Source organism: Phaenicophaeus curvirostris, chromosome 13 (assembly GCF_032191515.1).
Source record: "Phaenicophaeus curvirostris isolate KB17595 chromosome 13, BPBGC_Pcur_1.0, whole genome shotgun sequence".
Taxonomy (NCBI): domain Eukaryota; kingdom Metazoa; phylum Chordata; class Aves; order Cuculiformes; family Cuculidae; genus Phaenicophaeus; species Phaenicophaeus curvirostris.
The window spans coordinates 13,333,998-13,346,281 of record NC_091404.1 but is presented as its reverse complement, the minus strand read 5'-3'; the positions used below and the strand labels follow the sequence as shown (position 1 = coordinate 13,346,281).

General features: G+C 44.6%; 1 protein-coding gene and 1 long non-coding RNA gene across 2 annotated transcripts in view; one reads left to right on the top strand and one right to left on the bottom strand.

The window, feature by feature from the left end:
• The window catches only part of SLC6A14 (solute carrier family 6 member 14), a 14,565-nt gene extending 3,580 nt beyond the window's left edge, over positions 1-10,985 (bottom strand). The window contains exons 1-10 of the mRNA XM_069867443.1: positions 10,903-10,985; positions 9,365-9,533; positions 7,518-7,649; positions 5,806-5,967; positions 4,657-4,792; positions 3,798-3,930; positions 1,946-2,086; positions 1,246-1,474; positions 1,037-1,162; positions 827-945 (exon numbers count right to left, since the gene is read on the bottom strand). Of these exons, the coding sequence (XP_069723544.1) occupies positions 827-945; positions 1,037-1,162; positions 1,246-1,474; positions 1,946-2,086; positions 3,798-3,930; positions 4,657-4,792; positions 5,806-5,967; positions 7,518-7,649; positions 9,365-9,533; positions 10,903-10,950 (1,395 nt within the window). The 5' untranslated portion in view covers positions 10,951-10,985. The remainder of the gene's footprint in view (positions 1-826; positions 946-1,036; positions 1,163-1,245; positions 1,475-1,945; positions 2,087-3,797; positions 3,931-4,656; positions 4,793-5,805; positions 5,968-7,517; positions 7,650-9,364; positions 9,534-10,902) is intronic.
• LOC138726052 (uncharacterized) overlaps positions 1-12,284 on the top strand; it is a 26,511-nt gene extending 14,227 nt beyond the window's left edge. The window contains exons 2-4 of the long non-coding RNA XR_011338345.1: positions 4,137-4,331; positions 11,903-12,037; positions 12,226-12,284. This is a non-coding gene — a long non-coding RNA (uncharacterized lncRNA). The remainder of the gene's footprint in view (positions 1-4,136; positions 4,332-11,902; positions 12,038-12,225) is intronic.

The following is a 12,284-nucleotide window of genomic DNA, read 5'->3' as shown; positions in this document are numbered from 1 at the left end:
ATGATTTAAACACAGTTTTAAACACCAGCATGCAATAACAGGATCACAAAGCAGGAAAAAAAGCTTTAAGCCATTTTATACTCTTGTATATTACATCCTTTGCAAGCTTTCCTGCCATCGTGTTTCATAATTTATGTGCTTTGTTTGACGATACAACTGTCTATTCACCCCAATTATCTTCACATTCTCAATCTAATGGTACACATAAATTTGCATTTCTAGATTGAGCCACTGCAATGAATTTTTATATCCTTAAAAGCAATTTTCTTAAGAAATTTTACATGGTATACATAAAAATTCCTTTTATGCATGTATACATACATGTGTGTATATGTATATATACACACACATGCACAGGAGAAGTAACCATATAATCTACACATGCTTGAGAGGTAATAGGAGGCTTTTTATGGTATGAATTGGCAAGTTCTCAAATCCTGTGTTGTTTGGTAGCCAGTTCTGAACAAAAAGATCTCATCAGCATCTATTACCAGTACCTATAGGGCTGCAGACACGCTGCATGTGTATCCTCAAGATTAAACAAATAACCTCCTGAACTGAGGAGCAATAAATCAGGTTGATGGTTCACAGGCTTTGTACAGGCTTTCTATTTAAAAGCACATCTCAGTTCAATAATCACAGAAAACCTTTGGTTCTTCAAGATTCCCTATGGGAATTTCTTATTTGCATGGCAAGGCACAGTGGCAGAATTTAAGATCCTCTCAGATCAATCCATGCAAACAGGAAGAGTTGTAAAGGGTATCTTGATTTGAGTGCATCGCTTGCAGCATAACTAAACCCACATCCAAAAAATAATTTCTCTTACCTGAGTAACACAGACAAGACCAAGAAAGAAGAGCAATATGCACAGACCCAGGGTTACAGGGACTCTTAACTTTTTCATCACTTTGGGATATACATCTTGTATGGTGGTTGTAAGTGTTTCTGCAAAGGAAGAAGTATGGAGTTTGAGCAGCACAATTAAGAAAGGAAATACTCGTTTGAAAAGCCACGAGTTACTTAAAACCCCACTCACCTATGGTTGCAAACTGAGAGTCAAGGCCCAAGAGCAATAGCATGAAGAAAAACAAGAAGGACCACAGAGGAGAAACTGGTAACTTGGAGAGAGCCTCTGGGTAGGCTACAAATGCCAGATCAAATCCTGAAAGTAATGGAAGGAAGGAGGTTATTATCATGCCTTGGTCAAAGCAAGTTGTGATACTAACAGCACGATGAACAGCCTACCTGAATCCACGACCTCCGAGACAGGTCTCTCAGACACATATGCCATATGTCCCAAGATAGAGAATATCGCAAACCCAGCAAATACACTGGTGAGGCAGTTGGTTACGCAAACTATAATGGCATCTGAGTAGCAGTTGTTATGGAACTTATTGTACGATGACAAAGCAACAAGCCCACCCCATGCCACAGACAAGGAGTAGAATATCTGGGTGGCTGCATCTTTCCAAACCTACCAGAAATAAGAACATAAAAATTATGTATTACTTATAGCGTGTATCATAAACATCTAAGTCTGCCCTCTACTGGAGCTCCAAGGTTTTTCTACATTTAGCCTGCACAGCTAATTCTATTTCATATTAATTTTTCAGTAGGTAGAATATAGCATGTTGGTGATCTTGCAATCTCAAGAGCAAAAAAATATTTTCTATGATTTCTGAAGGTTGCATCCAAAGTATGTTACCAAACATTTAAATCTTATTGGGCTAACCCTGTAAAAGAGATTCAATAGGTTCACATATGTGGGTCACAGAGATATGAATCTTTTCACTGTGCCAATGAATAAGGAGAACCAGAATGTGGTTGCAAGAATGAGAACTTCTGGCTCTGCTGTAGCAGAATGAAAACAAAGTTGTTCTGTAAGTGACAAGCCCATAGAACAACAGAAGCATGTTATGCTTCTGAGGCTGACACTACCTCTCACCTCTGCCTCCATCAGCTTGGTGATGTTGGACTGTTTCCCAATGTAGTATTCAATGCCATCCAGAGCACCTTCCAGGGTGGCACCTCGCACAAGCAAGATAAGCAGGATGACATACGGGAAGAGTGCAGTAAAGTAGACTACCTGCAAAAAGAAGGGCAAGGAGACACATTAGATGCAAGAAGGTGCACAGACCTCTAAGCAGGAGGAATGGCCAAGTTTTAGGCTAAGGTCTTCTGGTACAAATGAAAAACAGGTGACCAGGGAAGCGAACACATACCAAGGACTAAACCATCTGGCTTAGCCAGTTCTGGAGCTGCATTCCAGCAGAAGCAGAAGGCCCAAACCACATATCCACCTTCCAGATAGCACTTGACCACTTTCAAAGATGTTTTTTTTTCTGATGTGATTTACTGCTCTATCAAGGTCTGGACTCAACTACACCAGAGGTGTCTTGCTATGCAGTGCTGGAAGCTTTCTTTACTGGCAACTAGGACTTCTAGATTCTTTCAGACACAGGTCTTTTTTGTTATTTGTCTACACAATTTCTAGCACAACGGGATCCATGCCAGAAGCAGTGCTATTATCATGCAAGCTATGTTCAGTAAGATTCTTGTTTTTTGTGTCTTAGTTTCTGTGTTACGCAGACAGGTAATTAACCTGATACTGCTGGTTACACCAAGCATTGCACCATCATATGGCGAGTCTGCCATTTCTGAAGACCTCCTTCATATTTGTCCAGAATAATCAACTCTCTCTGCTTTTCATCTTTGCCTTGTTCCTACTCAGCAAGATTCTTTTGAGTCTTACCTTACTCCTCAAAGAGGCTTACCTTCATGCCAGAAGAGAAGTGACAACAGGAAGAGCCAATTGCCAGGAACCCAAAGAATGCAAGTTTAAGAGGAGCTGGCAGAACAACTGGGAAAGCACAGATGCTCCACCCTGAAGCACTGAGACAGAGGGCAGAAAGCTCCAAATAGAAAGGAGAATAGGAAGAGACATCAGACTGTGGAAAGGAAGCAAGGCAGCAGGGAATCACAGAAAGGCACAATGACAGAAGAAACTGAAGGGAAAAAAAATCAGTGTAGAAAGGGTGAGAGAAAGAATGAAGGCAACAGGGACTGAACAAGTAAGCAGTAGAGATGCGACATGGAGGGAAGAAAGGAGCATGGGGAGGAAGGAACTAAACAAGAAAAAGGGCCTCAGGCAGGAAAGAATGACATTCAGCCTGCCTGAAAACTGGAGAGGAGCCAACCTAGCCCAAGGAAAACTCCAGGCAGCTGTGTTTCAGCACAGGGAAAAGAGAGCTCAGCAGTGCCAGAGTTTGAGAACAAGCACTTGTGGACCTGGTCCCTAAAAGTCTAAATGTAGCTTGAAATCTTGAGCGCAAACAACATTTCACAATCTGACAGGAACCTGCACACACACATCCGTTTACAGGACTTGACCTGTATTGTCCAAATATCTCAGCTAGTCTGGAGGTGCAAATAATTACCGGGTGTTCCCAGGGCGTGTGCGCGCATATGCGGTCACATGCTCATGTCCATCATAACAGGCCAGGTGAGTGCCAAAACTCAGCTGGCATCACCTGCATGACAGCAAGATCCCCAAACACATGGCAGCACTGGTGGAGCTGGGAGTTCCATGTGTTAAATAATCCCTGCATAATTAACACCTTACTCATGTTTTACGTTAACAGTTATGAAGCCAAGGAGAAGAAAGTCTAATGCTGAGTCCAGCAAAGGGTAGCGAGTTAGGACTGCATCCTTCCTTGTGCTAACCTTCCCCGAGTCCAACTGCTGGTTGTATGGGCAGGATCAGGCCAAAAGTATGCTACTTGGTCTTCCTATCTTACCTTTCCAGAAGACTTTATTCCTTTAAACAATGCTGCTCCAATAAACACCCAGGACAGGAGGAGGCAGAGAGCCAGGTACCACACAATGTTACCAGTCTCGTCCAACCCACTTGAGCGCTGAAGAGCCACTTTACTGAAAGCACAAAACACCACAATGAGAAGAGGGCAACAACAGTGCACAATCCTCCTCTTAAAGCCACTTGTTGTAGGAAAGTGAGCTGGTTTCCACAGACATTACAAGACCCTGCAGCAGCTTCCATGGGTGTACAATTAGAACTGCATGACTGACAGTGAAAAACTGAGCATGTAACCACATTTTTTTCCCCTCTCTTTTCAAAGTCTACCAGCCCTGAGCTCTCCATACACCTCTCATCAGACCCTACCTCAGCTTTTTCATGTTAACCATGAAATTATGATGGCAAGAGAAGGACTCATAAGAATCATTGGTTTCCAGGAATTCAAGGAACATGAAGCAAATTGAAATCATGTGGCTAAAGAAATGGCAATTTCACAACAGGCCCATACTGGAAAAAGGTAAAGCCCGAAAAAAAGTATATGCTGTACATAAAGATGCTAAGCAGTTCCTACAAGACTCCAAAGAGGAGGAATTCTTTAAGCTACAGTACATTTCAGCTTACTACAGGTTGACTCATTTGCTTCTCTCTTCTTTTTCTATTATTCCTTTTAGAGCCCACACTCATCAATTAAATTTTAAGTTCCTTCTGCACAGATTTGCATGCTTACTCACCTCTACTAGGTTGTTTCTGAACAGCAAAATAAGACAAAAATACAAGGCACATTCAAAACCATAATGAATAATAAATGCATTTCTAGCAATTTCTTTACAGTATTTACTTACTTCCAATATTGCTCACTGGGAAATTGCACTGGTTTGTACTTCATGGTGCCATTAATACATGTGAGATTGTTGCTTGTGATGAATGAGTAGTTTGCATGAATAATTTCTCCATCTAAGGTTGCGTTGCAGTCACTTACTGAAATCAAGCAAGCAAGAAAAAAGGATTGTTAACACAGTGATGGCTATTATAAAAATCAGACTATTATAGTAAATATGTTTTCTAAACAGTTACAGCTTCAGTTTGCCTGCTAATAATATTTGGAAACAAATCTGAACTATCATTTGCAGCTGTGACTATGACTTTGGCTGTAAATACTAAGAATCTGATGTGCTCAGCTCCATCTTGAATTTATATTGTCAAGGATGCTTGCAAAAACCAAAACTGAAGATAGTTACAATTGCAGCCTTGGTCATTCTATGAACACCTTTGTCCCAAACCAAGGTTACACACAGACCATCCTTTAGCAACTTTAACCTACTGTTATTATTAGAGGGCTTAATTTTCAGATACCTGGCTAAGAGGTTACAGTTACATTAACTCTTGGCAACGCATTGCAAGCTGCTATCTACTAATTATCTCACCAGCTTCACCTTTTGCCTTGAACTGGTCTGATATGGAAACTGGCGAGATAGCAAGTGTTTGGCTGGACATGTGCTGCCAAACATCAAGAACAATAGCGTGGAGATATGTTCTAAAGATTTAATAAAGCATGAAACCAGTGCCTCACTGGTGCTCAGGATTACCATAGCCATGAGGGAGGCAAGGGATAATGAAAGAACCCCCAATAAAAGCTACAGCAAGCCTTGCTTCAGGTAGGAAGGTATTTGCTTTGCCATGAAGCCTAATGAAATGGGACCACCATGTTTCTGGGGACTGTCTGTACTAGAAGAAACCTTAGATTTTAAAGGAGAAAAAAAGGGGTTGTAACAAGGAGGTTTCAGCCCAGTGCATTCTAGATTTCCCCAGCACCCAGAACTGGTTGCAGGGATGCAGACAAGCAACACTTCTGTATGTTCAGAGACAAAATTCCAGGAAGGAATTTTCAAACCATGGGTAGTTGTCATGCTTCTGTAATTTCTCCCAGAAAACAGTACAAAGTACAGTTATCCAAAACACTAATACTAAGCCTTATCTGATAAGTACAGTACCTATCCGTGTTTTGCTGCAGAACTCATCTGCCCAGGAAAAGCATTCTGACCATGGCAGTATTTTTTGAAATGAGGCAAATAAGTAGTAGAGTGCATAAGCAATGATAACGTTGTAGTAGATTGCCACGAATGTTGAGATCATGACCATCGTGATGCCCACACCTAGGAAAGAGAAAGACACAATGTCTTAACTACCCCAAATCTGGGTTAAAAAGAAAAACAAACCCAAAACACACCAAACCTAAATTCCCTTCGCTTGACTTTTAAAAGGCTACTTGGGAAGAAGTTAAGGTTGTTTTCTGTGAGCTTTTTAAAATAATTTTTAACAGCAACCTAACAGGGAAAGGGTAAAGCCATGAAATGAGGGATATGATCCAAACTGATCATCTAAAATATGATTCTGACAAAGGGTTTGAATCAGGCCCACAGGAAAATTGGACTAGTCTCTAAATCCAAGTCTAACAGAGAAATTCAATATTTTGTTTTCACCCAGTCCAGTCGGAACCTTTGAAAATAAAAGAAAATATACAAGGACTGACCAAACCATTTTAAAGAGCACATTGTAATGAATGGGTTTGCCAATAAATGGGAAGCAATACAGAACAGTAAATATGTGCCAACAATACTGTTTGCCATTTTGTTAAAATGAACTGCGTTCTACGAGTTTGGGAAAGTCTGCCAAAATTTTCCAGTCATTTTAGAGACTATACTTAATTTTATATCTTTACAAATACAAGAGATTTGCTATGTCTATAGACTTTTGTTTTAAAGTTAAATACACTGCTCTCATGAAAGGTTGCTTGTGCTGCAGAACGGAGATTGGCAATCAAGTAGATGTTTAGTCAACCAGCTGGACTGTAATCCCTTTTGTTTCTGTAGAAGTTGTCAAGCAAAGTCTTTATTGCATCAGAAACAAATTGTTCCTACATTAATTTCTCTGGTAGACAAAGAGGATAAGACCAATTGCATAGTCCTTCACACTCATCAGCATAGGACCTGGATGGATAGGAGTGAGTAAAGCACGTATTTAGTTGTTTCCAAACACTTAAATCTCCCTGTGAAATTCAAACCCTTATAGAAATAGGCAAACTACCAGTACGAAGTGTAAGTATTTCTCTTATCACAAGAGGCACTTCGCTTTACAAAGTCAGAGTCTAGCCTATTTTACCACACCAGCAGATGACTCCCAAGGCAGTGAGTTGGATGAACACATGCACAGTGTTTGCATAAAACAATCAGATCCATGTGCCTGTGCCAAGTCAGGCAGCCAAATGTAGAATTAGTCTGTCCAACATGGAACTGCCTTGCAAGCTACATCGGCTGTGAAGTGTATAGAAACAGCAATAAAGTTAACTCCTAAAAAAGATTTTCAGTCTGTTGCATGCAGTTTCAGGTGTTTAACTGAGGTTTTCCCTTACACAGCAAACAGGGTAAATTCCTTCTTCCTAGACAGCTGCAGTTAAGGTGGTGTACTGCATAACACCAGGAAAATCATTGATAAACCCTCTCATAATTTATAACCCGTTTATAATCTGTTTATTAATTAAATAATAAGGAAGATCTACATGGGAACATAATACTGACCTTGTAACATTTGGAATATTCTCTACAAGGAAATTGGCTTCTCAGAATTAGTAACTTTGTGAAGAAATCATTAATTCACATGTTGTTATTACTAAAATAAAAAGGAGCTAAGTAAACATAATACCAACCTTGAAACAATGGCAATATTCTCCAGACAGAAATTGGCCCAAGACTGGCAAACTGCCCAAGGGAACATTCCATGAAAAATAAAGGCAAACCAGCTAAGGCCAACATCAGGGTGTAGGGGATTAGGAAAGCACCTGAGAGAAGTAAAAAAAAAAAAAACATACAGAGAAAACAATCGATCTTTCAGTATTCACCACAGTTCTATCACATTTTATACTCCCCTTTCCCCCCTGCCTCAAATATCCCACTAAGGGGATTTTTTTCCTTTTTGCAGAATAGAGAGGGTTTTTTTGTAAATCCTGTTTTCTGTATGACTAAATAGTACCTACAATGAAGAGGCACAGATTACCAAGAGAACTGGTGGTTTACACAGGATGGCTTCTCTTGTAGAACAAAAATAATTTGACAATAACTATTGAAGACATATTGTTCTCATACAAGCGTGACCATTGCTCATGCTGTAGACACCATCGGCTTTCTCTGCATTCTAGTTCACCTTTCAGCTTTTAATTTAAAAAAGAACAGAATTATTCCTTCTTGTACTTAGCCGTGATTTGCAACTGCCCTGTTAGAGTAGCTACTGGACATCAAAGCATGAGAATTATTTTCTCTGGTTGGCTGCCTCCTGTGTCAAACAGCACCTCAGCATGGCTCTTGTTCGAGGCCAATTTAAAGTATATATTAACCTGATATCAATGAGAGCCCTGTTCTGTGAAAGGGACTGGCACTTCTTTGTGTGCATACAGAAAATAGGGCAAGTGAGAGCACAAGTTTCCTAAACATCACCCGATATCCCCACAGAAATCCATCTTCTTCACTCTCAGTGAACTTAAAGCAATCAAGGTCCCAGTTCTGCAAGGAACTGCAAACACCTGCTGTAATTTAAGGAAGTAAATATTCCAACAGAATTAACTGGATTACTCCTGTGTTTCGAAACAAGGATGTAACAGTTGTCTTTATCAATCATGATCAAGGGGCAGCAAGTAGGATACAAGCAGCAGCATGAACATGCTTTAATTACAAAGCTTTCTGCTGCCATAGGTAGGAAAAAAAAAATAGTAGAAGGGTCAACATTGCAACTTATTTTGTTTTCACAATTTTCTTCAACAAAACTGTAAGTAACCCAACCTGGCCAAACTCACTCCAAGAGAAATTTTGTGCCAAGAATGCCACCTTGTGTTCCACATGCAGCTGTGTGAGCTGTGCTACATTTACAGTCCAGAATTTGATTTCCTATGACTGTAAGTAAGTCCTCTGCAGTTACTTGGCATTTACTCGTTAATTACCAGTGGTTACCTGACACATAGGCAAAACTTTGGAATAGCAGCCAGGGAAGGCAGTCCCTCCACTTGTCTTTGCCCCTAGTTCATTGTGTAAGCAAGTAGAGGCTCTCTGCCTCGCACTTCCCAAGTATCGGATGGGGATAATTATTGAGCTTGGATAATTATTCCAGCCTAGCCTGTTTGCCTGGCAAAACAAAGGTACAGAGGGGATTCAATTACTGTCTATAAACATATCAGGGAGGTAAGCACTGGGGAGGGAGAACAGCTATTTAGGTAAGCAGAGGATATTGGCACATGGACAACAAGATGCACGACGGTCATGAGTAAATCAGAAAAGTTCTGAAATTCTCAGAGGGAAGTTTGTGATTAAAACAAAACACTACTTCCCTCCTTAGCCAATACCCAAAAAAGCACGGATAAGCCTCTTAGTCCATTCCCATCAGCAGGCACTGTCCACTTTCCTGGCTGATGCTCACATCCAGCTTTGCCAAAACATGCCCAGAGGGAGCCTCTCTCCTGGGGACAGCAAGATGTTCCCACCCAACATTGCCATTCAATACAGGTACCTCCTCCATTCTGGTAGGTGAGGTAGGGAAATCGCCAGACGTTTCCCAGGCCCACAGCGTAGCCCACCATGGAGAGCAGGTAGTCGGCTTTGTTTGACCAGTTGCCACGCTCCAAGTTCTCATCGCTGTCACTGGCGTGGGCATCTTTTTCTTTTGACAAACTGAAGTCCTTGGAAGAGAAGAAGAAGGAAGGCTCAGGATCACCACATAGGCAAGCAGGGCAGTCATATCCTCATTTCTCTGTCCAGAGCAGCACCTTGGCATCACTGGGCAGGGCAGCTAGACGGGGTGGAAGGAGCCAGGTGGGCTGCCAGTCCAGCTGATCCCTGGCAGGACAGCATGGATCTGTTCGAGAGGGTCCCATGAGAGAGTCTAAACGATCTTCAGGGCCAGTTTTGCCCTGCTCCTACCTTAGTCCCCTGTGTTGTCAGCTCCTGGGGACAGCACCTCCAGGGAACCCCCCATTCTGCCCCTGCACATGCCCAGACACTCCTATAACTGTTCAGATGTTCACCTCAGTGCGTATCTGTATGTCCACTTTAAAAAAACCTGTCCAGGTGACTTTCATACCTGTCCAGGTTCTCACCCCAGCTCATCCTCTATTTATCTTCCCCAGTGCACTCATATTCCTGTACCTGTCTGGATCTTACCCGCCCAGATTACCTTGTATCTGGCCAGATGCAACACATTTCACCCACCCAGTGCTCCCATAGGTGCCCAGGTACCTGCGACCTACTTACCCAAGTGCTCCTATGCCTACCAGGGCACCTCTATACCCTACCTGCTCAGATGCACCCATTCCTCTCTGTGGTCTTCCACACCTTCCCAGGTGTCCCCTTACCCCACATGCCCAGGAACCCCTATTATCCCACATGGCCAGGTGCTTTCCCACATGCCCAGACACTCTCCAACCTGCGCAGGTGCCCCCATATCCCACCTGTTCAGGTACTTTCCTACCTGCCCAGGTGTCCCCATATCCCACCTGCCTAAGTGCTTTCCTACCTGCCCAGGTATCCCCATATCCCACGTCCCCAGGCGCTTTCCTGCCTGCCCAGGTACCTCCATATTCCACTTGCCCAGGTATCCCGATGTCCCACCTGCCCAGGTGCTTTCCTACCTGCCCAAGTATCACTGTATCCCACCTGCCCAGGCATCCTCCCACCTGCCCAGGTGCTTTCCTACCTGCCCAGGTATCCCCATACCCCACCTGCCCAGGCACTCTCCCACCTGCCCAGGTATCCCCATATCCCACCTGTCCAGGTGCTTTCCTACCTGCCCAAGTATCACTGTATCCCACCTGCCCAGGCACTCTCCCACCTGCCCAGGTATCCCCGTATCCCACCTGTCCAGGTGCTTTCCTACCTGCCCAGGTATCCCTGTATCCCACCTGTCCAGGTGCTTTCCTACCTGCCCAGGTATCCCCGTATCCCACCTGTCCAGGTGCTTTCCTACCTGCCCAGGTATCCCCGTATCCCACCTGCCCAGGTGCCTTCCTGCCTGCAGAGGTGTCCCCTGCCAGCCACCCCCGGCCACCTCACCTTCTTCTTCCCGCAGGAGAGGCAGCCGGGCAGGCTGAGCATCCCCATGGCGGCCGCTGCGGGTGCCGCTCTGCCCGTGGCGGCCGCCGCCCGGCCCTTTATCGGAGCCGCTGCCCCACGGCCCGGGCGGGGCCGCTGCAGCATCTCCCGCCCCCCGGGCTCCCCCGGGCTCCCGTCCCAGCCTCCTGCCCACTTCCCCGGCTGAACACCCCCTGCCCTCCACCCGCCCTGCCCTCCTCGCCTTACCCCGACCCACTTCCCCTGCCCCGCACCTCCCGGGGCTCCTCAGCCCTCCTCGCCCCTCACCTTCTGCTTCTGATGCGCCCCTCTTCCCACCTCGCCGCCTGCTCTTCACACCCTGCCACCCCTCCTCATCCCACTCTGACACCCCCCCCTCTTCCTCCCACCCCGCCCCCCCCCCCCACACTTCGTCCCACCCCGACCCCCCCTACCCACACTCTTTATCTTGTACCTACAGGGCTCCCTGTCAGGCACAGATCCTGACACCCCAAGAGCTGACCCCACTACCTCCCTACCCCTCGCCACAGAGCCCACTGCCCAGGTACCTTGTCTGCCTCACCTACAGTCACTCACCCAACAACCCTGCTCGTGGTTCCCTCTGTGCCCCCAGCCGCCTCTTATTTCTTCTCCATGCTGGAATCTAAACTCGGGAGACACAAAACCCCAAAGTGCGCCGGGGGGGTTAAGCAGCATGGCAATTTCAGCTTCTAAACATACCTTCCACTGACACACGGCAGGCACAGAAAGGGCAGGTCATGAAAGCAAAGCCGTCACCAGAAGAGGAATTTAACAAGTGACAACTGAAAACCTTTCTGAAGCATTTCCCTGCTTCACCCACCAAAGTGACCTTCCCCAGGCACCCCCGAAGGACACGCAAGAGGACACAAGGCTAAACCTTACTCCAGGACAACAGGATGGTTTACTGGCTGCTTAACTGCTCTCCTCCGTTTCTAACTGCTCTTTTCCATGGTTCTTTGAGATCCCTGGTGTGGAACACACTTTCTGTCCTCAATTGGTGGGACTTTTTGTTGAGTCAAGTGCTACCCAGCATGGCTCCCTCTGGCCATGACCAAGGACTGAGACGTGCGTGGGACAGCATCTGAAAGACAAGAAGGTAAAATCAGATTGTATTTTATCACCCTGTGCAGCAGGTTCTCTAGGAGACTTCTGTTTCAGAAACTGGAAGGATGCCAAAATACTCTATCTTTGGAACTAAAAGCAAGTGTGAGTGTAGTGTCTTTGTGGAACATAGGCGGTGGGATGAATAAATAAGTAAAAATTTGTGAAAACATTCCTTCACAGCTTGCCTGCAAATTCTGGATTCAAATAGCCGAGCCACAATGCCAAATGCAAACCTTTAG